Consider the following 24,401-nt stretch of genomic DNA (forward strand, 5'->3'; position numbering starts at 1 on the left):
TGGTAGCAAAGCACTATTTCTAGATAGCCAGGTCAGCTACAAATACTATGAGAGTCATACATGGCATATATGGTACTACACTTGTTTCTTTTTAGATTTCCTATTTTATGTTTTGTATCTTCAGGTGTGTTTCATAAACTATTTTCAGAAAAATCTATTATCGTTAGTCTCAGATGAAATTTTCATATTGAATGGCTGAGTTGAGGATAAAGAATATATTGGTAGAGCTTCACAGTGCACGTGTCTCGTCTTCCCTTACTGTGATTTTGGATGCCGTGTTTTGGGGTTTTTTTTCAGCACAAGTCCCAGATGGATGAACTTTGAAACCTGTGTTTAAAGAGAGCTTGTTTTCAAGAAAGTCCATGGCCAAGTTTGTAAGGGAAAAAGAAAAAAGTTTTAAAAGCAGTTGGAGCTCTCCTGAACAACGTTGTCACTGGACGCAAGCTGAGATCCAGGGGAGGCCCACCTTTTCCTGCCTGGTGGCACTTTCTCCAAAGAAGTACCCCTAAGGACATGGTTGCACAGGTAATTTGCATGGTGATGTCACGTGCTGTATGGCTCTCAGAGGTGCTGCTGCACAAACTGCTTTCAGGGAAAGGGGACGCACTGGTTTGTACCATCTCCGATGCAAGAAAACATCTTGAAAGGATGTGGCTTTTCTCTAAAACATTTAATATTCAAAATTCAATAGAAGATTTTGTGCTGATGAGAGCTAACAGAGTACACCAAAAGATGCAGCATGCTGGTGCAAGGTTCTTACCTGGCCTTCTCACAGCAGGCAGCTGATGGGGCAGGCTGCTCATGGCTGAGAGGGGGATTAGTTGCCTTGGCTGTTTTTTGGTGGAACCTTTGATGAGAAAGTGAAGAGGGAGGACTCTTTAACATAGCAATATTACCCCTTTGGGGTGATTGCGCGCTGTGAGAAGGTGGTAGGATCTCTCAAGAGACCTCAACACTGGGTGGTTACGCTTACAAACAAAATATAACCATTTCTACTTGCTAGAGAATCAAAAGAAAAAAAAACACATTTAAAAAAAGCAGAGTGGATGCCTCAGCTGTTTCACTTTTCTCCTGCATGCAGGTAAATTGTCAAACTCCCCTTGAGCACTGTTTGTTTAATGACTAAAAAGAAAGCACTTCATGTCACTCCAAAAAGTAAATATCTGAAGTTATGGATTAACTAAGTTCCAGCAGAGCTCATGGTGGAAGAATAGATCACGCTGATTCACACTGAATAAAGCAGTAAGTGCTTCAAAAGTATTGTATCCTTCGGGATTTCAAAGTACTGCTTGCTTTAATGAAGCATAAAGCTTGTCAAAAATGTCAGGTGACAAGGGAAGGGTGTTGAGGCAGACAAGAGGAGTCCTGGGGGAGCTGCCAGTGGGTTAAAGGGAACTAGCAAACCAGTCTGGAGGGCCTGAAATGAACGGCCGCTTTGGGGCTGGAATCAGAGGAAGTCGGGGCACAACAAAGCATTCAGCAAGGGTGCTGCTCTGAGAAAAACAAGTGAAGGAGCTAGCTGGGCTGTCTGGATAGAAACTAACTGCAGCATGGGGGTCGTGCTGCAGCTCAGCAGTGCGCTCCCCTTCACACCTACCTTCTCTTCTTCAGGTGACTCCTGCTGCAGTATGTGGAAGCTCGTCACCGTAGGGGTGCTGCTGGCTGCCTGCTCTTTGCGAGTCTGTAGTACCTCAAGTAAGTTTCCATTTTAGAGATACCCTTCACCCTTTTCCAGTTGCTGCAAATGCGTTTCCTGCTCCGCTGTCAGTCGTAGGGAGTGGCTGGAATCGTTCCCATTAGGGGAGTTTAAATTCCTCTAGCAGAAGTTGGGAGATGCAGTGCTGGGCCGTGACGGCTGCCTGGCCACAGCCCTCATGAGCCCTGCAAACTCTCCGAGTGTCAAAGAGCAGAGGCTGGAGCTTGCTTCTGCAGCACAGTGCTGACAGCCCATAGTTTCTAGGCCAGGCTCTCTTGCTGTGCTAGAGAGGGGCTATTGCTCTGACCAGTGTCCTTTGGCAAGGACCACGACCTGTTTTCAGCCATCTCTTTTCCCTGCTTGTTCTTTCACGTTTTTGCTTCCAGTATTTTACAGCAATAAAGATGCAAACAGGGTCCTGAAAATCCAGAAACGGGCAAACTCTTTCCTGGAGGAGCTCAAAGCGGGCGCTCTGGAGCGTGAGTGCCTTGAAGAGCATTGTGACTTTGAGGAGGCCAGTGAGATATTTGAAACCAGAGAAGCAACAGTAAGTTGATTTTTAAGGATGGGTGTGGGACTTAACCAATTGTTTGGTTTTTAAAGTATTGCAGTCCATGGCATTGGAGATCTTGCCGTCAGCACTGCGCACGTATCACTCCTGACTCCTAAGGCATGGTTTTGAATGTTACTGTGTTACAGTGATTGTCAAGTTACTACCTGAATGGGCCACAAAGCTTGGCTCCTCACACATGTCCCACCTGACCTAATTGTGAAGTTTAGGTCCCAGCCAGATGATCCCAATCCCCGCTTGGCCCTGTTGGCTATTCGTGCTGCCTCTGAGTTTTTCTCAGTCCTTCCAGTCCTTTGCTCTCTGTTGTCCATTCAGCAGCCCTGACTGTCTTTCACTGTCTCCCCAGTCTCCCACCTGTGCCTGACAAACATTTCTTTTATCAGTAGGTTCTCTCTCCTTCTCCAAACTTCGTATTTTCAGTTGAACACTACCTTTATTGTCAACATCACCGATTCCTGCCCCTTTTCACACCCAATAGTTGTGTTGGCCTGGACTTTTTCTTACTGTGTTCAGCTCGCTGCACAGGATGCTGTCCCTCAGACCTCAGAGTGGAGAGGAGTCCATCTGCACAATGCCCACATTTTGTCTCACTGGGCATGAATGAATTGTGCAGTCAGCAACACAGGTGACTTACCTAACAGTAAGTGTCAAGAAAACAGAGAAGCTATGGAGATACTGAGGGGTCTTGGTGCTGGTGGGTCTGCAAGCAGGGCAGGGGGATCTGTGCTGAGTACGGGCAATATGTGAACGTCTGGGTTGGCCAGTTTTTTTGGTTTGTAGTGCCAGTCACTACACTTGTCGAGAAAAATGAGACCAATGCTGTTGACTGGGGTGCTGTGCTCTGTTGCCAAGACCATGACAGACTTTAAATCCCTCACTTGTTAAAAATCTGATTCTAGCCTTAATCTAAGTTTTGTTTCTCTGCAGCGAAATTTTTGGACCAAGTATGTAGGTAAGTAGAAGACTTTCCTAATCACTTCTCTCTGTTTCCTCAAGAGTAACTGGTACTCAGCCTTCCTTCTGTCATGTATCACATACTGGTTCAAATTCTCATTCTCTCTAATATGGGGTGTGCAAAGACTATTTTTCTGTTCTACCATACAGGCAACCTTGCTAAAAAGCTTAAGGTGCATCTATGCCTATAATCAGTCACCTCCCCAGAGCTAAGGCACTAGACAAAAGTGCTCTCTGATGCTCTAACCCTGCCTGATATGGTTCAAAGAGGACCCCCACCACTGCTTTTCACTTCTGCAGTAACCTGTCTGCCTCAAGTTTTGCTCTTTCCTCCCCTCCCGCCCACTCCACTCACTCTGCGACTGTAATTCAGAACCCAAATACCCATGTCTGGACTGGCACCATGGAGGTATCACCATTCGGTGGCAGAAACCATGGATGATTCTTGGGAATCTGGGGAGAGTCTCTTCATGTTAATGTTTGATCTGTGAGCTGTGTAGGATTCAGGGAATGCTTTTTCCTGCCTCTGTTTCAGATGGAGATCAGTGTGACCCACAGCCTTGTTCCAATGGGCTCTGCAAGGACGATATTGGAAAATTTTCCTGCATCTGTAACAAAGGCTGGGAGGGGGTTTTGTGCAATTACGGTAATGCTGCCTTTAATCCACTGTAAAATAACGTTCTTTGTGACAGGGATCTCTGTGTAATAGGGATCAACACTTTTGTCATCGCACAGTATACTTGCTTTCTTTACTAATGTGATTTCTCTTTGCTTCATGATGTGGTAAAAGGATTATACCCCATGAGAGGGGTTTGGAGATCTGAGAGATCTAAATTTTATGAAGATTCTGGAAGTAATTCTGTAAAACAGGGTTTTCATTTACTTTAGAACTGTCAGCACAGGGATCATGGTAGGGTTTTTTACAATATAGGGGAAAAAACAATCCACTGAAGATATTTGATTGTCATTATGGTGACAATTTCTTCCTTGGACAGAAGCTGGATAGCATATTTAGTGATGAGCATGTACGTCATGTATCATCAACACTTTGCACTGACTTGCACTCAGTGACAGAGAGTTTTCTGTTCTCCAGTCTACCTGCCCTGACAGTAATCTGTGTTCTCCATCTCCCCACTGCCTTGTTCTGGACCAGGGTCTCTTGGCTGTCTCAGGGCCCAAGTGCCATTAAAGCCCACAGCTGTCATCCCAAATCCATTGTCAGCTGTTGCTCACTTGAATCACAGTGTCATTTTGCTGCTTTACCTCTTTGACTTTCCAGCTTCTCACATCTCTCTTGCCATTCATTTTTTCTGCAGAGGTCAAGTACACCAACTGTTCTGTCAATAACGGAGGATGTGAACATTTCTGCAGGGATGACCCGGCCAACCAGTGCCGCTCGTGCAGCTGTGCGTCTGGGTATCAGCTGACGAACGACCATACCATGTGCAAGCCTGTAGGTAAGAGGATGACGTTGGTAGTGCAGATTTGACAGCGGGTTATTCAAACGTGAAGTAAGAGGGGTTTATGGGAGAATTGCCTGCAGTGCATTTTGAACTGTTTTCAAAACATCCATTCCATGCAGAGTAATCTGTGCCTGCATTTCCCAACTCCATACCCACTTTGTGGCCTTTAACCTGTGTTTGCATTATGGAGACATACATGAGAATTGGGAAACTGGCTCCTCCGCAAAACATGGAGAGACTTCCATGGAGCATAGGTTACAGAGATGGAGGGAATGCTTTAGAAAGAGGTTTTGTATTGGGTGATCTGGTCTTTGCTAATTAACTTCTCTGCATCTCCTGTAGTGGAGTTCCCTTGTGGAAGAGTGAAAATGGACTACGCTGAAGCCAAAGCAGCATTCAACATTCGGCTCATTGAGGGAAAACTAGGAAGAAGAGGAGACAGCCCTTGGCAGGTAAGGCAAAAAGAGTTTTTTGCCACAAATTAGTTCAGTCTCTTCTTGAACAGCTCTGCCTGCCTAGCTGCTCCAGAAAGGCTTCAACATTACTAGTGGTGGTGTCACATGAAGCTGAGATTCCTTTAACTTAACTTTTTCAAAAGCAACCCAAAAGTTGGGGTAACAGGAAAAAATAGTTTATTATCTAGTAGGACTCTTGACCTTGTCACTCTTGCCAAGTTTTTTACCTTTCTTTGCCAACACTGTCAAGAGAGAGGATAGTGATGACACTTACCTACTCCGTTGCTCCATCCTGGGAAAGGCCAGTGAATCACTGCAGCTCGTGCTGCATGGTGCATACTCCAGCTACTGCAACAGTCTTATGGTGGGAGCGTGAGGTAATTGTCTACCCCTTTCTGCATGGTTCTGTTCTTATAAGCATCATCTGTCATAAGTTCAAGTTAGCAGATCTACTCAGCAAAACAGACCCACAGCTTTACGGAGCAGGTTGGGACATCACAGAGAAAGGAGAGACCTCGCAGGGCTCATTGTGGAACTAGTGAATGCATATAATCAGGGCCCGGTTCTCTTTGACCTTAAATGCCCTTTTACACCATAGCATGAGAGGTGCAGTCTGAGATGACACACTGTCTTCTGGTGTGCTGTGGACACAAGAATAATCCCCTCATTGAGCTCTGTGTTCCAAGGCTTTGAAGTACCAAAGTGCTTCTTTGCAGTGACCAACAGCATCCCATGCTGATTTGGATGAAGCCAGCCCTCATTCAGGAAGAATATTCAAAACTTTTTCGTAGGTGTTCTGCAGAGACCTTATTCATAGTGCTTTTGTCCCACTGTAGAGCTTTCGCTTCAGTGAATGCGACATGCTTTGGTGCTTGATGAGTCTGGGCATTTTGCAATCACAAAGAAGAATGTGTACGATGTTATGTGAGCCATGCTTCATGCAGTGTCAGACCTCTCTCTTTTTGTTTCAGATTATGCTGCAAAATAGCCAAGGGAAATTTCTGTGTGGGGGTGTTCTCATCCATCCATCTTGGGTCCTAACAGCAGCACACTGCACTGAGACAGAAGTGAGGCTCAAAGTAAAACTTGGTATGGAAAAAAGTCTGTCCCTGTTTTTTAAAATGTAACTCTTTCATTCCCAAGGTTTATCATCTCAGGAGAAAAGCCTGCAGGTTACAAAGAAAAAAGTCCTTCTTGCTTGTAGGAGTAGGTTGTCTAGGAAGTATTTAATATGTACCTTAGCACAAACAAAAAAATTTTAGTAAAAATCTGATTTCATTTGAGCCGCTATCAGCTTTACTGCAGAAGTGAGCTGATGTCTTCTGAGCATGGCTGCTTGTCTATAAAGTAGAAAGACTTGGTGTCTTCTGCTTGTGTTTTTCTGGTGATGAAAATATTCAATGTCATCTCAATACTAAAAAAAAACCAAAAAAAGTCTTGATCCCTGGGGGAGAATATCCTAGTGCCCCTTCCTGCCTTTTCAGACATTTGAATATCATTACTTAAGAGAGTTTTGGTAGCAGAGGAGGAGAGAATAGCAGAATAGCAACACTGCCTTTACTGGCACTGCTGCTCTTAAATGTGAGAGCATCAAGTACAGTACCGCTCCTGAATTAACAGACAAAAATAATTGTTCTCTTCCCACATAAGTAGAATTATTAGTTTTTATTAGTGTTTTCTATCTATCATTGGTGACAGAGGCATGACAGCTCAACTGCTTTCTTTCTCCATTAGTGAAAAAATAGGTTGTTCCCAGTAATTGCGGAAAGTCTTGCAAAGATGTTGTCTGTATACGTAACCTTGGAAATACATTGTCTATACGCATGTTCCGTATACACTGTGGATGTGCAAGTGTTTGAGAACAGAGACAATAAGGCACATCTGGAGGGATGTGTTTATGTACCTCCTCCATTGTTCAAGATAAAGGACGAATGGAAGAGCATGTGATACAGCCTTGGGTTGTCTTATTGCCAGAATACCCACCTTTTCCATAGAGGGACATCGAAGAAGTGGTGTGTGTGGTAGTTTGGAAATACGCATACAGGCCACACATCTCCAAGTACTTCCAGTTACTATTAAGTCATTTTCTTCCCTTTCAAGTGATTGCCAATATGTATATTTAGTTTTAGCGAGGCCCACGAAAAAGGCACCTGTGCAGTTTGCTTGGTAAAGGATTTTGGAATGTTTTTAGGGGAAAAGTAGCCATCAGATGTGGTGTTTGAATGCTCTGCAGTGCTAGGTATAGCTTTGAATGTAACTTCAGCAGGAAGATGTTAACCAGGGGAAGTATGGAGGCTGCACTCAAACTACTCCACCCTGGCCTTGTCCTACAGGTCTTGATAGAGATCCATGCAGCCTGAGAAGCTTTCAGGTGGGATAGCCAAGCTCAAAGATCTCTCTGCAGCAAAGAAAGAAGGGGTGGGATCTGTCAAGAGCATCCTGTGCTGTACAGATAAAAAGTGATTTTCAGTGGGTGAAGAAAACTGTTGGCACTCGAGAACCCTGATTTGAGAATACTTTTTTTTTGGCTTAAATGAAACTCAGGAGACATCTCACAAATTTGGAGTGAGTATACAGCGTAGTTTATAGCGTAAGGATGATCAGCAATAGGCGCTTGAATTTCTCTCACTCTCTTAGCTGCCCAAAAGACCTTCCTTATTAATAGAGGAAGAAGCAAGTGCATGGTCATGGATTGAGAGTTGCGACGCATGAGAGGAGAACCCTTCTCATGCAGTCTTGAGCAATATTGCTGTGGTGAGGTGGAAACCACAGAAGGGTGCTTTACTGTGGAATAGGGGTGTGTGCTGGACTGAGATGACCGCAGCCTGAGACTTCACAAAGAGAGATGAGATTTTTCTCCAAATGATACTCCAGGTCGAGCAGAAGGGAACCTTTTTAAGACCCAACCTAACGTCACGTGGTTGTCTTTTCACACGTATCATTTGGGCATTTTACTGCCACCAGTTCTCATTGGAAAAGCACATGCTCTAAACCCAACACATCCATCATTAAGACTGTGAGATACATGGAACAGAGTTTTGAATGAAGACATTGCTGTGTCTGTGGGGGCAGGTATGAGCTCCATGACAGTAACGAAGGTGTTGGTACTGAGACTGCAGAGGTGATACTGGACTTGCCTCTGTCAGGCTGGGATACCCAACACTCTTCTGGAGTTGTCCCCCTGCAGCTCTCTGCTTGCCGTCCATAAGAGCAGAACTGAAGAGGAAGCTTGTGTCTGGGTTTGCACTCATGAGCTTGGGGAGTAGTCTTGTAGCAGGACTCACATGGTTTTTAGTGTCCGAAGCGAAAAGTTAGATCTCGAAGTGGCTGAAGTCTTGGAAGATGGATTTGAGAACAACCAGATTTTCCTGTTTGTGGCTTTTGTTTCTGCTTCTCCAGCTTAAGGGCATCCAGAAGTGCGTTCAAAACTCCAAGAAAATAGAGCAGATAGGTGAATGTAATGATTCAATTGAAAATACTGTCCCTCAGAGCACAGGTCTCACACTTCCCTGTTTATGTAAAACTTCATAGTTAATATTTTTCTGCCAGCAACAAGATTACGATGCTCCTTAATGCGTAGAAGGAATTACTTCACACAGCCTCTAGGTTCAGTATGTCCAGATGTGGATAGGACTTCTGAGCTTTGAAACTCTTCCACTGAGAGAGGATGTATTCATGACCAGAAGTCAAAAGGGTCTTCTGGGCTGGGACAGGAGAGCTGTTGCTACAGTCGGACCAGTGTGAGAGCTGCCACCCGCTTGTCTATAGGTGTCTCAGGACACAGACAGTTCGTGGCCATGCCTGTATACAGCACGTGCAAAGCCTAGCTGAAACTATGCTCCTGCGCAGCTGAACTGCCTTCCTCAGAGGAGATGATCTGATGGTGTTTGAGTCCAGAGTTTTTTCTGAGGTCTAAAGCAGAGTTTTATATCTGTGAAGATAAGAATAAACTCCTGCCCCTTACCACTGGAAATCTGCCAGTCAGCCCCCCCAGCAACAGTGGCTGCAGAGTGGGTAGCGAGGAAGCGTGCTCCGAGGGTGCCATGGACACTGTCGCCACAAAGAGGAGAGGTCATGATAGCAGAAGAAAACAGATTTGTGAGCGTTGGCTTGATAATAGCAAGTCCTTCTGGCTCTAGTTCTACCTAATACAGGTGCCCGTCAGAGCAGTTTCAGCCGTCTGTGCTGTCTGCGGTGGCCATGTGTGCAGTGTCCATTGGGTGTCTGCAGAGGAGCGAGAGGAGAGGCACAGAAAGAATTGGTCTGAAAGTCCAAGATCCAAAGCTGGACTTAAGGGGTCTTTTGAAAATCTGTTTATGGAACTGCTCTGGATCATAGAGTCCCTACTCTTGGAGACACTGACTCTGTTACAGAAAATGAAGCTGAACAGCTGCAATCTCTCATTGACAGGCTCAAGCACAGGGGACCTTACACGTCCTTTGAAGTCACGCACATGACTTGACCTTTGACTTGACCTTTGAAGTCGCGCAAGTGACTTCAGAAGACCTTGGTCATGCAAAGTGAGAGCAACTTGGCTTTGAAGTTTGTATCTGGAGGGATTCAAATAAGACTGAAAGAAGGCAAAAGTTAACGAGGGAGTGGGGGAACAAATTTGAAGGATGATCTTGTTAAGCACACATTTGAAAAGGTGATGACAAAGAGTAACTTCCAACTCACCTGTAGAGAGACCAAGAAGGAAAGGACACTTCTGTCACACATATGCAGCATGGACAGAGCTGAGGTGTCAGCCTGGCCATCCTGCCACCTCGTGTGCTCAGATGTGTGCCTGCCTGCAGCTCCAGTGTGCGTAACGGACGGTTCTCCAAAGAAGTGTTTTTATCAAGTACATACTGGAGTAGACCTTGGTACAAAGCTTAAATTAACCCACAGCACAGTTCAGAAATGTGACAGCCATGATAATTATTCTTGGGGCTCTCTCTTCACAGCCTGTCAGAGAAATCTGTTTCTGTCTTTCCTTTTCCAGTGTATTGCAAATGACTTGTTCTTGGCTTTCTGTCCCTTTTCAACTTAGTTTCCTGCTTACTGTTCCATAACTGCTTGGCCCACAAAGTGGCCACAATCATGTAGCACAAATAACAACTGAGAAGTGTTAAGTGATGAAAAATTCCTTAAAATACAGATGCAAGCCTTCAGAGAGAAATAGCTTTACCAGTCAGTCATCTTTAACTTATAAATGCTGAAGTTCAGTCATTGAGGCGCTGGTTATACAGCGTAAAGCTCGTGTACTGCTGTAAATGGCTTGCTTTGCTGCATGGTTGCTCTCCCAACTTTTAATACAGACTCCAAGAAGATTGTTTTCCTCCTGAAGAAGACCTCTCAAGTTGCACAAGTGTACTATAGTATCAACACAACAGGGCAATACAGAGGCATTTATTTCTCAGCTGAGGACCGTAGCTCTGGGGTACTAATTCAGTTTCTGCTGTATGTAGTCATGGTTTAGGTAAATATGGAAAATTTACAGATTGGTCCACCTAGTAAGAATACTGTTGACCTACAAGATAAAATGAACAAATGTTTGTATTACAAGGGAGGTAAAAATGCGAAGTACAGTCCTAAAGCCCAATGTAATCCAGATGCTTTGCAGTTCAAGGAAGGTTTGGTAGCATCTGTCATCATCTTGTTTGCTCTTCCAGGTAAATTCCACCGTCTCCGTACTGAGGCAGATGAGCAAACTATTTGGGTTGATAGATTTGTGAGCCACGAAAATTACACCAAGGAGACCTCCGATAATGACATAGCCATGCTGCACTTGGCTGAGCCCGTGATGTATAACAAATACATGCTCCCTATCTGCCTTCCCACCCGCCACCTGGCAGAACAGGAGCTGACGAGAAGTGGGAGGGAGATGGTTGTAACTGGCTGGGGCAGCACGAGTGATGCTAACAACAATTACTCTACTTTCCTCAGTTACATTCAAATCCCCATGGTTCCCCGGAACGAGTGTGCCCAGGTGATGAGATTTGCTGTCTCTGACAACATGCTGTGTGCTGGGACCTTAGGAGACAGAAAAGATTCCTGCAGTGGGGACAGCGGAGGCCCTATGATCACTAAATATAAGGATACTTGGTTTTTGGTAGGACTGGTGAGCTGGGGTGAAGGCTGTGGAAGAAGGGACAAATTTGGAGTCTACACCAAAGTTAGTCAGTATCTGGAGTGGATCCAGCACCACATAGCTGGGATGTCCACTTCTTAGAAGGGCTGACTCTGATACTGAGAGTCTGGAATATTGTGACTATGTGCTAGTGACAGTATGCGGTGTAATGTACTGTCAGATCGTCAGTATTAAATATTGAGTACATGTTAACCTTGTGTACTGTTTTCTTTGGTACCTGGTATTTTTTTACTTTTTTTTTTTCTTCCTTTTTTTACATTGTTTACATTGGTTAGTTTCCAGATTACGTTGTTTATTTGTGATATGGTCCTGCTTAGGCCCATACAAGCAAGAAACAACACCCTGTTACGCTGAGATGCTGCACAGCATTGTAGAAAACAAGATAGTTCGTGGTCAGACGACTCCATCTTTGAAGTGTAAAATGACCAAACTGGTTGGAGTGGGGGGCAGAGGGGATGAGAAAAGTGCTTTAAAAATCAATGTAGTAATACAGTTCTGTCTTTTCAGCTTTACTGTAACATGTTATCCAGAATAATTGTTTTGGTTTGCTCTGTATTTGTATAATTTTTCTTTCAACACAATGTTAATAATCACTGCTTCCACTTATTCACACCTTGCTCCATTGCTCACAGATTAAGTCAATTCAGCAGGTCGCTAGAATTTCTCCATATCTTCTATTTCTTGCACTCTCAGACTTCCTTAAAAGTCAACAGAAATTCTGCTGTTACTAAAACAAAAAAAGATGTTTAATTCCAAACTTTCGCATGCTCTATTTATCCTATGATCTGTAAATCTCTTCTAATTAGCAAGCTAAGCAAACAAGATTGATCATGCACGTTCTAGTGAGCACAATCAGCTGCAGGCTATATTACCATTATTAATACTTACTGATATATATATATGTGTCTCTGTGTGTGTGTTTGCATCTGCATCTATCTGTCTGTGTGTCTGTCAGTAAATAAAACAAAGATACGCTGTGCCAGTAAGTTCATAGGGAGTAGCGATAGTCAAAATGAAGTTTAATGGAATCACGATTTATGTTTGTTTTTAATCTTAGCACTTAAGTCTGCTAAATATAATTAATCTTATAGAAAAAAGGTGAAACCAACTCTGCTGTAGTGATACGTTTCCAAGATCTCAGTCAGGATTTGGACCCGTATTTGGATCAGTGAAGAACATCAGTCTGCTCTTGTGATGAGACTGTTAAATGGAAAAAACCTCAGGTACAGCAAAATTATATCAGAATTTGTAAGAAATTTAATATGCTGTCAGCAAAGAAGTTTAATGCCTGTTAAACTTGTGGACCTAGTCTTGTTGACCTACAAGCTGCTTACATGCTTACTAAGCAAGCGCTGAAGTTGATTCATGCATGAAAGAAGTAACAGGCCAAGGGCTTCGTGTTGAAGGTAAGCTGCAACTGAAGTCAGCCATCTTTCTGTGTCGCTGTCTCTCTCTTTTTCTCTCCCCTCCCCCCTCCCCTTCCATTTTTCATTTGGGACTGGATTTAAGGATCAACGAATGTTAAAGAATAATGCTTTAAACAGCAGCAGCCTTCCAGCCAGGGCCTGCACCAAGAATACGTGTTTCTGAGAAGGCTGAGGTTGCTAGACACCTTGAATTACAAGGTAAAACATTATTGTGTTCAAAGCCAGTAAAACATGGGTCTAATTAAAGACAGAAATCATAATGTCAGTGGATAGCTGTGACTAGTGCAGGGCAGTATTTGCCTTCTTGCAGGTGACTGCTATGGATCCTCCTGCACACTCACAGCTCTGCAATTTCAACAGATGTTTACAGAGCAGCTTGTGTAATTTCCGGATCAGTTGGTCTTACCTACATGAAGGTGATGGAGTGTCAGAAATCTTCTCTTAAAAATTCCAAATTTTCCTGAAGAAAATTGTTGCAAAGAAGTGGCTTTTATTGTTACAGGATGTTTTTAAGGACTTAAATACACACGTGTGTGCGCATGTAGAAACACACAATTTTCTTGTGATTTTGCATTGCAAACGTGTTTCATAGAATCCAGAAGGTTGTCTCTTCTTTGTCAATATTTGTGACTGGTTAATGATCAACCTCTTGACCTCATGGCTGTTCCTGGTGTACATCCAAATCTCTCTCCTGTCTTCCCCTAAAAAAAATAAAGAAAAAAGTGAGTATAATTGCATGGTTCTGTGTAATGTGAATGCATTCTGGATGCTGTGGTTTTGGAAAATGACACAGATAGCAAAGAGGTATGTGCTGTCGAATCCTGGTCAATTATTTAGCCTGGGAAGAAATATGAAGAAATACAAACTTCTGTCTTGTAACTTTTACTGCCAGGTCTGTGGTGGTTGGTTCCTCATTGGAGTTTGCACGTACGGTCTTACTTGACAGGACCCTCAGTAATTACGCAGCAGCTGCAGTCATTAGCAACTGCTGGCTGCAGTGTGCAGCTCAGCCCGCAGCTGGGATCCTGCGCAGTTTAAACAAGGCTGTCGCTGGAACTGCATCCTGCTCAATTTAGGCCTGATCCATACCTCCAGTGTCCATCATAGTGTTTTCATGACTTTTGGGGGCTTTGGATCAGATCCTGCACCGCATCCTGGCCTAGGTCAATCTCTGCACGTTGCCTTGCAAACTGTTGGGATTCCTGTGGTAGTGTGCAGCATCGGTGCGGCTTGGAGAAACAATGAAAATCGGATCAAAATGAACTTTGCTTTCTTTCTCCCTTTTTCTGTCCTCTTGCTTCTGTTTGTTTGTTGTTTTTGCAGGCTAATTCACCCTTGTTTTTGTGATAATACACTGATTTCATTCTCCTTTCCCTCTGAAGGACATCAGCAGGAAGTTGGAGTATTCTGAATGCTCACTAAAATGGAGAGCAGTTCCTCACTTGTGATGTTTCTCCTACTGATGTGGTCCATCAACAGCAGCTGTCCGTTTTCATATTCAGGTTGGTACTTCTGAATTACATTTTTAACTGGTCTTACTGTCTTAACTGGTCTTGGCATTTGAACTGAAACTACATTCATTTTCTGAACACAAAGTCCTCTAGGCTGAAGAAGCACTCCTCAAAATGCAGAAGAGAAAAACAAATATTAATGTATATTTCCAAGAGAAATCAGCCTTTCTTAACTATCCTGTTGAAAAGTATTCTCCTTGTGATGTTGAACCCAAAATTTAAATTATTTTTGCATGGCAGTGTTTTCAAATTTGGGAAGCTAAAATTAGGGGCTTCTAACATGTGTTCTTGGAACTTATGTTGATTATACTACAACTACTACACAAGGTTTGGAAGTGGCTTCAGAGAGCTTTAAAACAGGCGTGAGAATGCACAGGATCTCACGACTCATTATGGCTGTCCTCGCAGAAGAGGAAGAGCTGGTATGTGCAAACCAGAAGGCTTTACAACAGCTGTAGCCTCTCGTGATGGTACTTAAAATAGGTAAATCCTTTAAAGATGATGCCAGAACTCAAGGGGTGGTGAAGGGCAATTTCACTGATGTAAGTGAAAGATGGTTTTTTCATTATCCATCCAAAGCTTTTATCAGCTAAAAGATTTTGTCGGCTCTAATTGCCTACAAATGGAGCAATTTAATTTGACTCTAGAATTTCAGTCATTGCTATAGATACCAATCCTGCAACTGCAAAGAAACCTGTGTCTTTATGGTCCATCTCCAACATTGAGTTCTTTGTCCGAGGGTTTTGACTTGCCTAGGACACTAAATCATGACTAGGAAAACAGAGTACTGCTAAATGAACTGCTGTTTGAATTTTAATAGGCTTTGCTAGCATTGCAAAGTGAGCTTGCTTCTTAAACCAGTTCTTAGCAGCAGTTTTTCACAATCGGATGGATGGGGTTTGGATATAGGGCCACTCTTCTGGAGATGTAACAAAAAGATAAAAACCTCCATCTGCTCTAAAAAGTGACTCGGGGCTCAACTCAGTCACTGCACGTGAGTGTCTGGAGGTGCTCGAGGTGGCACATGGTATCAGTACATCCAGAAGGGCTGAGTGAGCCCTCGTTTTCCTTCAGAGCATCCTGGCTGGAAAATCCTGGGAGCACTGTGCTTCAGCTGGAGATGCCGTAGCAAAGACTCGCTGTGGAGCAGCAGGGGTATGTGGGGAGGACCTTACTGCCATATTCCCACTTCTGGCCACTCCTCCCTTAATTTATTGGCAGTAATAGTTCTTAAGACATTGTGGCAGGAGGGCAGATAGCTTAGTGAAGTGAAGGTGAGATGAACTAAATATAAGCACAAAATGGACAATTTATGTATTTCTTTTAATGAAGGAGCGGTGTTTGTCCTATTGTAGCCACAGTAGCTGGCTGGAAAGCACTGGGTCTCTGGTACTGAATATCTAACAAACCTGACACCAAATACAAACCAATTCCTGCTTTATTTCCACATGCACCCACAGCCAGGCAACTAATAATCATAGTGAATTGGGAAGGTTAGGCAGAAAAATATAACCAGCCTTCAAAGAAGAAGCTGCCATACTTGAGTCTTGTGGAATAAAAAAATATTTCTGCGCTACTCTGTGTGTCTCAGTAGTGGGTCTTTTGATCCACTGAAAGAGAGCTTAAACTATTACTGTCTTTTGTTGGAACACAGACTAGTTTTATTTCCTTTGGGATGTTTATATAGATTCCACCCCCCCTTTATTTATATTGTTTACCCAGCTGAAAGCATGTTACTGTAATGATGCCAGTTTGTGGTCTTCCAGTATCATTGACTCTTCAATTTTGTTTTTCTAGTGTTTATGAGAAAAGACAAAGCACACGAGCTGCTGAAAGTCCATAAACGTGCTAACTATTTTCTAGAAGAGTTTCGTCCAGGGAACTTGGAGAGAGAATGCAATGAGGAAAAGTGTTCATTTGAGGAAGCTAAGGAGATCTTCCATTCCCAGGAGAAAACGGTGAGAAACTTTACTTTAGGAAAAAGAGAGGAAAGTTAACAGTGGGCTGTAAGTAATCCTTCCCAAGCCACCTGGCATGGCTCTGACAGGCATGTGCCTATGGATTCTGCAGTGTGGGACTCAGGATGGGTGACTCAAGGCACTTGTGAGATCTCATTTTCTAAGCGAGCGCTCTGTTTGTTGTGTAAACATTAAACAAAATTCTGTAAAAGTATCCAGACCCTGTTTCTGTGGGAGCCTTGATCCAGCAATGTGATTCTGACTTTTTCAGAGGTCACCTTGCTTGATCAGACCCCTCCAAATACAGAGGAGGAGCGCCTCTTTCCCAGAACCTGCTAGCGTCCAGCTGGGAAGCAGGGCTGCAGGCGTTCTGCCAGGGACCTTCTGCTGAAGCAGGAGTTTGAACTGCAATTTTAGATGGAGGTGCCTCATTTCTCTTACATGTAGCCCGAGTTGCTTAGGTGATGTCTACCACAGCAGGCAGTGCAGCGCAGTAGAAATGGCTCTTTGGAGTGAAGTGGTTGGCGCCGAGGCCTCTGCATTGACTTGTTGTGTAGGGAGGAGGGGACGTCACTTGAAATTCTTAGGCTGGTGCAGCAGACCTTTCACTGGCTGGAGCATTTGTGGATCTCAGCTTTCAGGTTAGTTTTCGTTCCAGTAGAACCCAGTTTATGCACTCCGTGACTGGTCTATGATGCAGACAAAAACGAGCTGCATGGTCATGATCAGGAGATCAGCTCTGAGAATGTATTTTTTAGGGTTCTAACCAAAAAGTTATTTTACATGCACCCTAAAATACCAGTTTTCTAAATTATATCTTAAGTAACCAATGCAACCACTTACTGACTGTTTTCTTCATTTGTGATTTCTTCTTGCAGATGGAGTTTTGGTTTAATTACAAAGGTAGGTAAAAAAGGAATTTTTAAAAAATCTATTTCTTGCGTTCCTACTGCGTATGAAGAGTTACGTGGCAGTCTAAAGCCAGGTTTCTCTTAATTCCTGGAATTACACTGTGCCTTGTTTCTTCTTCTTAGGTTTAAATCCGTGTAGTACAAATCCCTGTAACAATGGTGGAATTTGCAAAGTAAGACACTACAATTACTTTTGCATCTGCCCCCCCAGATTTGGAGGAGACAACTGTGAAAAAGGTGAGTACAGCAACAGACAGACAGACATTCATTGTGAAGGAATGGTTAAGGCTGGAATTTGCTCCTTGGGTGCTTGAGCTGAACCTTTGCACAAGCTCACTGAGCTTATCAGTGGCGACTTTACCTGTCTGGTACAGATGGGGTCTGTTCTTTAAAGATTCATACATTAGAACAGTGTTTTGTTACATGACACGTTGAGGCACATGGGAATCACGTTGTGACAGCAGCTGCAGTTCTGGGCTCTGCGATCATCTGTGCAAGCCCTGAGGAAGGCACGGGGCCCTCTCCCATCTTTCCCCAAGAAAGGACAGGGAATTGCCTCCTCTTATCGCTTCTAGTGACTCCTGCCTTAGACACCCGCACTGGGGATCTGTCATGGTGAGGCCCTGTTCTTTTTATAATTTTATTGAGTAAATGCCTCAAACAAATTATCTAAACCTTAGTGTAAATTAAAAAAAAACATATTTATGTTGTAATATATGAATGATGAAAAATAAAGTAGAAAAGCTACGTATCTCTTACCAGATTTTTGGTCCTCTGAAGTACTGTATCCAGTTTGCAAATGACTGAGGTGTGAAATTACAGCAAAAACCAAACTGACATGGAAACTGTGAATCATAAGTAATTTTTTTCCCCCAAGTGAGCTTTTGTTGAGCTTTTCTTTTTACAGGAAGCCATTGAACACTTTTTTAAATGGAACAATGCATAAAAACCTCAGTCAATTTCTCGCAGACTTGGCTGCCACCAAAATGCCTAGTACTTGAACTGTGTCATGATATACAAGATAAGATGTGCAGACGGATCAGAAGCGGATGCGTTTAGAAGTGTTTGCTCTCCCAGGCATTTTCTTGCCCCCTGCTCTGCAGGCACAAAGGCCTCGAGCCCAGCTGTGGCCTCAAGGCAAGGCTGGCAAATAAGAAAATGGTAGAAACAGGAAACAATAATAGACATAAGGCAACGTGCTACAAATCAGTGTGGTTTTCTCGAACCGTAAGAGGTAGTTTCTTCTGTTTCCCTGTGAGATTTCAGCAGGTTTTTTTTCCCCTAGTTTCTTTCATATCCTAACAGTGCTCGAAGCTGTGCGCTGCTCAGGGATCCGTGCATAGGCACGACCGAGTGGCTGCCTGTGTGCTTCCATTGCAGAGAAGCTGGAATGCTGGTACAAGAACGGCGGGTGCTGGCAGTACTGCAGGGACAGCCGCAGCGCCTTCCACGTGACGTGTTCCTGCGCAAAGGATTACGCCCTGCATGAGGACGGGAAGAGATGCGTGCAGGCAGGTAAGGCGTGGGCAGCTCAGGGCTACTGCAGGGGAAGAGCAGATTCACCAGCACTTTCCTTTTCAGTGGTCGCCAAGGAGCTACACATGTTGTAGCTACTGCAGCTCGCGCTTGGCATGTGGGAAAGATCTGTTGCATTTATAATGTTTTGTTTATTTATTTTAAATTCTTCTTGATCAGGTGTCTCTCTAATCCAGTGCCCCCATGAGCATGTACTGGGTAGAGGAGCAGTCTGGGGTGGGCCGGTTCCTTCTGACAGCAGCACAGACTTAGATCAACTTATGAGTTATGAAGCTAAACCACACTGTTAGGAGGCAAGGAGACATGAAAAAGGCCTTTAAAACTTTGTGTTCAGGTGTCCTGTCACAAGGGCAGCACTGGGGTTGGATTCTGTCCTGAAGAGAGCCCTGGGCAGACTGCTCCTGGAGCAGCCAGCCATGGCAGCTGCCTGTGGTTCGGAAAAGACACAGCTGTATGCTGTTTCTCAGTGATCAGCTCTACACACCTTGGCCAGGGTGGGCGGCAAAAGCAGAGTTTGGTATCAAGATGTCAGAGTTGTTCCTAGGCTCTTACAGGAGGGTTGAATCTCATTTTTGGACAGGGAAAGTGCTGCTTTTGTGCTGGAATTTGACGTGACACCACGCACCCAAAACACAAATCTTTATTTCTGTCTTTCCTCCCTCCAGCACGGTTTCCATGTGGCCTGATTAAACCCAGACAGGCTTTGGGGGAAGAGTGGCTGGGGCAGAAAAGGCTCCCGAGGGGACTGCATGAGCACGGGGATGAAGTGGCCAAGTGGAATGAGAGCACGGCGGGCACAGTTAGGCAAATGGAGCTGGAACAGAGTGCTGGTGAGGAAAACGAGACCGTAAAGGATGCCTTTGGGCAGAATATGCACACGGAGAGTGACGCTGGACAAACTGAGGTGGCAGGGGATGCTTCGAGCTGGAACAAGACACTGGTGGACTCTGTTACCTGGAAGCCACTGGCGGATGGTGCTGGTGGGCAGGAGGCAGGTGTCCCTGAGCATGGTGGGGCACTGGAGGGGACTGGAGTGCCCAGGAGAGGCCCTGCATGGAGTGAGCCAACCCAGGGCCCTGCATGGCAGAAAGAAATGGTGGAACATGCTGCTGGGCAAAACCAACGAGATGAGGGTGCTGGCCAGAACAAACCAGGGGCTGTTCAAACCCTGCATGATGGGCTTAATCAGAGCAGCGACTGGGGAAATGTTTCAAACACACCTCAGTTCGTCCAGGTAAACATCAGCTCTACTTTAGAGCACAACGACTCCAGGATAACTGGAGGAACTTTGTGTCACCGTGGACATTGTCCCTGGCAGGTAATACTTTTCTTTCAGTCTGGCCATAAATACCACACCTGAATGTGTTCTGACCTTACCATTACTGGTTCCATCTGGAGCAGAGTTCATCAGTCAGTACAAAGTTTTTTTCAGGTCCAGGTCAATCCAACCACATGTATTTCTCAAACTTCTGCAGGCCTTTTTGATGATGCCTACCTTAGTTGCCTCATTTATCATTCTTCCCCCTGTCCTAGATGTACGTGCTTGTGTGATCTCAGCTTAACGCTTTCTCTCTTAACTACATCAATCAGATCTGCTCCGTTAACTCACGTTCTTTGTTTCTAAATGTTCTTGGTAAAAAGCTGTGCTTCTGACTTCTTTGGAATGGCTGGTGATTTTTTTCACCAAATTTTTTCTATGACCAGGTGAGATTCTTCATTAGAATGCTGGGCTTTTCATACTTGTTATGGTAAGGAAGCTAAAACTGAGAGGGCTCTAATGTGAAGGCGAGTGGCATGTGGCAAGTAGCGGAACCTCCTTGAAGTGTTTCTCTTATTTCCACTGTCTTGCCTTTTTTTTTTTTCCTGTCCTTATTTGTTACTAATTTTCACTTATTTATATTGACTCTGTTTTGTCAGGGTACTACTGTTGTTTCTGGGCTTGTGCATAGGAAGTTAACAGACTGATCTAGAGAAACTCAGGTTACTGTCCATCTATTTTATTGCTGTCACACAAAAAGACTGTCCCATTCTGCACCTCAGGAGGTATTTTACAGGTGAAAACAAGTAGGCTGCACCTGTGCGGACCACGCAGTCGTTGTGTACTCTCACAAGCTGAAAAGTCACTACTACTAAATTGTGTGGGTTTCTGCCATCTTACACGCTTCCAGGAGGAACACCAGCTGCTTTCCTTTTGCTTAAGTGAGTTGTGAGAAGGGAATGTAGTCTGAATGCTGCCTAACCTATACAGTTTATTCTAGAAATAAAGAATTAACCATCAAGAAAGTTTACAATTTCCATTACATCAGGAATTTGTAATTTTTTTTTTTAAAGGGGTTTGCAAACCCTTTCCATTCTAGTTCTTCTTAACCTAAGACAGAATTCTCAGGTAATTTTTCTTTGCTACTTTTCGATGTTTTGTTTTAGCACTACTGAACAGAATTAAAAGCATCATCAGTACATAGAATTAAGTCAAAATGACTTATGTAAAACACGACATTACTCCAGGAACTAGACCAAGGTAGGTGGCCACACTGCGTCACACCTTTTTCCTCTGTTTATTCACTAAAAACTACAGAGTACCAAAATTTAACCTTTTCCTTCAGTTTAGCTCATGAAGTTACAGGTTCAGGGAGGAGTTTATTTGAAGAGATGCTGAGGCATTAATGGAGCCTATAATTTTGAATAGACAAGACAAACATCTAACACCGAGCAGCATAAGACTGTTTTTACCTCTCCATTTCCTATGCTGTAGATCATTCTAAATTTTATTACAAATAAAAGGAAAAATAACAAAGTTTCTGAATCACCACTCTGACTTGCACTTGCCCTTGACAACTGGGAAAGTGAAAAACTCTTTTCTGTCCCTTGTTCACGCAGACAAACACCACTCTCATTTTTAACCTGGGCCAATGAAACACTTGCCAAGGAAATGATGCGTACCTGACGCACCCGGTGACACATCCTTCATCTCTCACACAGGTTTTGATCCGGAACAGTAACGACATCGGTTTCTGCGGAGGGAGTTTAATCAGCAGTCGCTGGGTGGTCACTGCCGCTCACTGCCTTGATCTCGTCAGACCACACCATGTCACCGTAGGTGAGTACAGTTTGCATATTGTGTGAACACAGGGGCAAGCTCGCTCTTAAAACGCGCCGTGCATCGCACGCGGACACAGTGTGGTGTGGTGGAGAAACGGACACGCATCCAGCCTGACTCAGATTGACAGAATGCTTCGTTTTCTTGGCAACAGTTAAGTGCAACGGGGCTCCAGCTGATCCCTTTGGTTTTTGTGGAGCACCTGGGAGCATAAGGCACAGATTTTTCTGTCGCCCGTTTTGGCAAACTCATGGTGCATGGAGACTGAGCGCATTTCAGGGTGCACATCTACTGATAGAAAGATTCCTGTAGGTGATGGTCTGCTCTCAAGACTTTGGGTTTTGAATCAGCCTTGAGATTAGTTTCCTGCTGTGCTGCTTGCTTCTCATTGCCTGTAATTGCCTGAGAGCAGCAAGCCCCTCTCTCTCTTGTAAGGTACAACACCAGCGGTTGCAGTAGCAGGAATTGGAACTTTTTGCAGCAGAAACGCTGCAATAAACAGTCCTGTGCTTGAAACCTCCAGAAAGAGAGGTGTGCAAGAGGAGAGAACCCAGTACAGCAGTGGGTAACTGACTGGAAACGATTCTTCAGCCTTAGCCATGGCTGCATCTCAGGGCTCATGTCTGTTCCTGAGGGGGAAAATACAAAGTCCCATGGGAGTTTAGACAAACTGTTCCAAATACACTGCTTACTAAAAAGCATTGGCAGCGTTTATGGTAAATCTCTCCCCCAGAAGGCCAAACCTCTGTGCATATCGATTCATCCAGTGGACAGCTTTGGTTTTGCCCTTAAAGAGCACAGCTTGGTGATTTGCAGGATGACACCTGCAGCGTAAGAAGAGGTTGTTACAGAGTATGTTTTGGTTTGGTCCGCGCCGCCTTGGGATGAAAGGTCAAAGCATTAATTCACTCTCCTTTCTGTTCTCCCATGGCGATACCGTACAGTTGGTTTAATGTTTTAACTTGTCGTGACTGCAGGAGACTTTGACAAGTATCAAAGAGAATTCCAAGAACAGAAGATTGATGTGGAACGGAGCTGGACGCATCCACATTACGATTCAAATGACTACAACAGCGACATCGCCTTGTTGTACTTGAGCAGTGATGTCATTTTTAATGAGTACGTAATTCCCATCTGCCTTCCCAGCCCCAACCTTGCCGCCCTGCTCGCTGAAGAGGGAAGAGTCGGGATGGTGAGTGGATGGGGTGCCACTCACGCCAGAGGTTCGACTCTGCGTTTCCTCATGAAGGTCCGGCTGCCCATCGTGAACATGGAGACCTGTCAGCGGTCAACAGACAGGCTCGTGACGGACAACATGTTCTGCGCAGGGTACAGCACGGAGGGCGCAGACGCCTGCAAAGGGGACAGCGGTGGCCCGTTCACAGTGTCTTACCACAACACGTGGTTCCTCTTGGGGATTGTAAGCTGGGGCGAGGGCTGTGCTGAAAAAGGAAAATACGGTGTGTACACGAGAGTATCCAACTACATCCCGTGGATTAAAGAGATTGTTGAAAGTGTAGCAGATTCGGGAAACTTTTCCATCAACTTTTCTTAATGCCATCTTTAAAAACAGGGACAATTCTATTATTACAGTCTGTTTCAGTCTTACTACGCAGTTCCAGTCCTTAATGGTGTAAAATCAAGATTATCTTCAAAGAAATTTTGAGTCTGTTTGCCATAAATGGTTAAATTGCTCTTTCAGGTATTACGGGCAAAATGCTTGTGAATAATGTGTCGGGGATGGACACACACACACACAGAGTGGCAGGCACGCACCCACACAGAGTGTCGGGGATGGACACACACACAGTGTGTCGGGGACACAGTTGCGGGGAGACACACGCGCGCGCACAGTGTCGGGGACGGCCACACAGAATGTCGGAGAGACGCACACACAGTGGCCGACTCACAGAGTGTCAGGGACACACATACACAGTGGCTGACACGCGCACACACACATAGTGTTGAGACACACACACACACACAGAGTGGCCGACACACACACAGAGAGTGTGGCGGGAGACACACGCACACACAGTACACACAGAGTGTTGGAGAGAGACACAGTGGTGGGCACGCAAGCACGGACACACACAGCGTGTGTCGGGGACACACACACACAGTGTCGGACACACACAGTGTGTCGGGGACAGACACACACACAGAGTGGCAGGCGTGCGCGCACACAGAGTGGGGCACACACTGGTGGACACGCACACAGAGTGTCGGGGATGGACGCGCACACACACAGAGTGGCAGGTGCACGCACACAGAGGGTCGGGGACACGCACTCACAGTGGCGGGGATGCGCACATGCAGAGTGTCTGGGACACACACACACAGTGGCAGACACACACAGAGTGTCGGGGACGGGGGACACACACAGAGAGAGTGGCAGGCACACGCGCACACAGAGTGTTGGAGAGAGACACAGTGGTGGGCACGCAAGCACGGACACGCGCACACACACACAGCGTGTCTGGGGCACACACAGTGTGTCGGGGACACGCACACACATAGTGTCGGGAGACACACACACAGTGGCGGGCGCACACACACACAGAGTGTGTCGGGACGGACACACACACAGTGGCAGGCACGCACGCGCACACAGAGTGGGGCACACACTGGCGGACACACGCACACAGAGTGTCGGGGATGGACCGACACACACACACACACACACTCA

General features: G+C 44.9%; 2 protein-coding genes across 2 annotated transcripts; both read left to right on the forward strand.

Moving 5' to 3' along the window:
- The first annotated feature begins 1,094 nt into the window (after positions 1–1,094).
- On the forward strand, positions 1,095–11,353 carry PROC (protein C, inactivator of coagulation factors Va and VIIIa). Its single transcript, XM_086618606.1, has 9 exons — positions 1,095–1,242; positions 1,612–1,695; positions 2,083–2,243; positions 3,195–3,219; positions 3,757–3,867; positions 4,538–4,678; positions 5,027–5,136; positions 6,111–6,228; positions 10,794–11,353. The coding sequence occupies exons 2-9, from the start codon at positions 1,629–1,631 to the stop codon at positions 11,351–11,353; spliced, it is 1,293 nt and encodes a 430-aa protein (XP_086474732.1). The 5' UTR covers positions 1,095–1,242; positions 1,612–1,628.
- A 2,710-nt stretch (positions 11,354–14,063) lies between these two features.
- On the forward strand, positions 14,064–23,277 carry LOC104377210 (coagulation factor X). Its single transcript, XM_086618446.1, has 8 exons — positions 14,064–14,201; positions 16,008–16,168; positions 17,047–17,071; positions 17,203–17,316; positions 18,460–18,594; positions 19,281–19,933; positions 21,595–21,712; positions 22,690–23,277. The coding sequence occupies exons 1-8, from the start codon at positions 14,111–14,113 to the stop codon at positions 23,265–23,267; spliced, it is 1,875 nt and encodes a 624-aa protein (XP_086474572.1). The 5' UTR covers positions 14,064–14,110; the 3' UTR covers positions 23,268–23,277.
- The last annotated feature ends 1,124 nt before the right edge of the window (positions 23,278–24,401 follow it).

The sequence above is a fragment of the Tauraco erythrolophus genome, chromosome 11, assembly GCF_009769465.1.
Source record: "Tauraco erythrolophus isolate bTauEry1 chromosome 11, bTauEry1.pri, whole genome shotgun sequence".
NCBI classification, from domain to species: Eukaryota; Metazoa; Chordata; class Aves; order Musophagiformes; family Musophagidae; genus Tauraco; species Tauraco erythrolophus.

What these genes read in the sequence shown, in the direction of transcription:
- PROC (XM_086618606.1), top strand. Translation starts at nt 1,629, where the DNA reads ATGTGGAAGCTCGTCACCGTAGGGGTGCTGCTGGCTGCCTGCTCTTTG. An exon ending in GCGAGTCTGTAGTACCTCAA is followed by an intron (nt 1,696 to 2,082) that starts GTAAGTTTCCAT and finishes TTTTGCTTCCAG; the next exon opens with TATTTTACAGCAATAAAGAT. An exon ending in GAGGAGACAGCCCTTGGCAG is followed by an intron (nt 5,137 to 6,110) that starts GTAAGGCAAAAA and finishes TTTTTGTTTCAG; the next exon opens with ATTATGCTGCAAAATAGCCA.
- LOC104377210 (XM_086618446.1), top strand. Translation starts at nt 14,111, where the DNA reads ATGCTCACTAAAATGGAGAGCAGTTCCTCACTTGTGATGTTTCTCCTA. An exon ending in CTGTCCGTTTTCATATTCAG is followed by an intron (nt 14,202 to 16,007) that starts GTTGGTACTTCT and finishes TTGTTTTTCTAG; the next exon opens with TGTTTATGAGAAAAGACAAA. An exon ending in TCCATTCCCAGGAGAAAACG is followed by an intron (nt 16,169 to 17,046) that starts GTGAGAAACTTT and finishes TTCTTCTTGCAG; the next exon opens with ATGGAGTTTTGGTTTAATTA.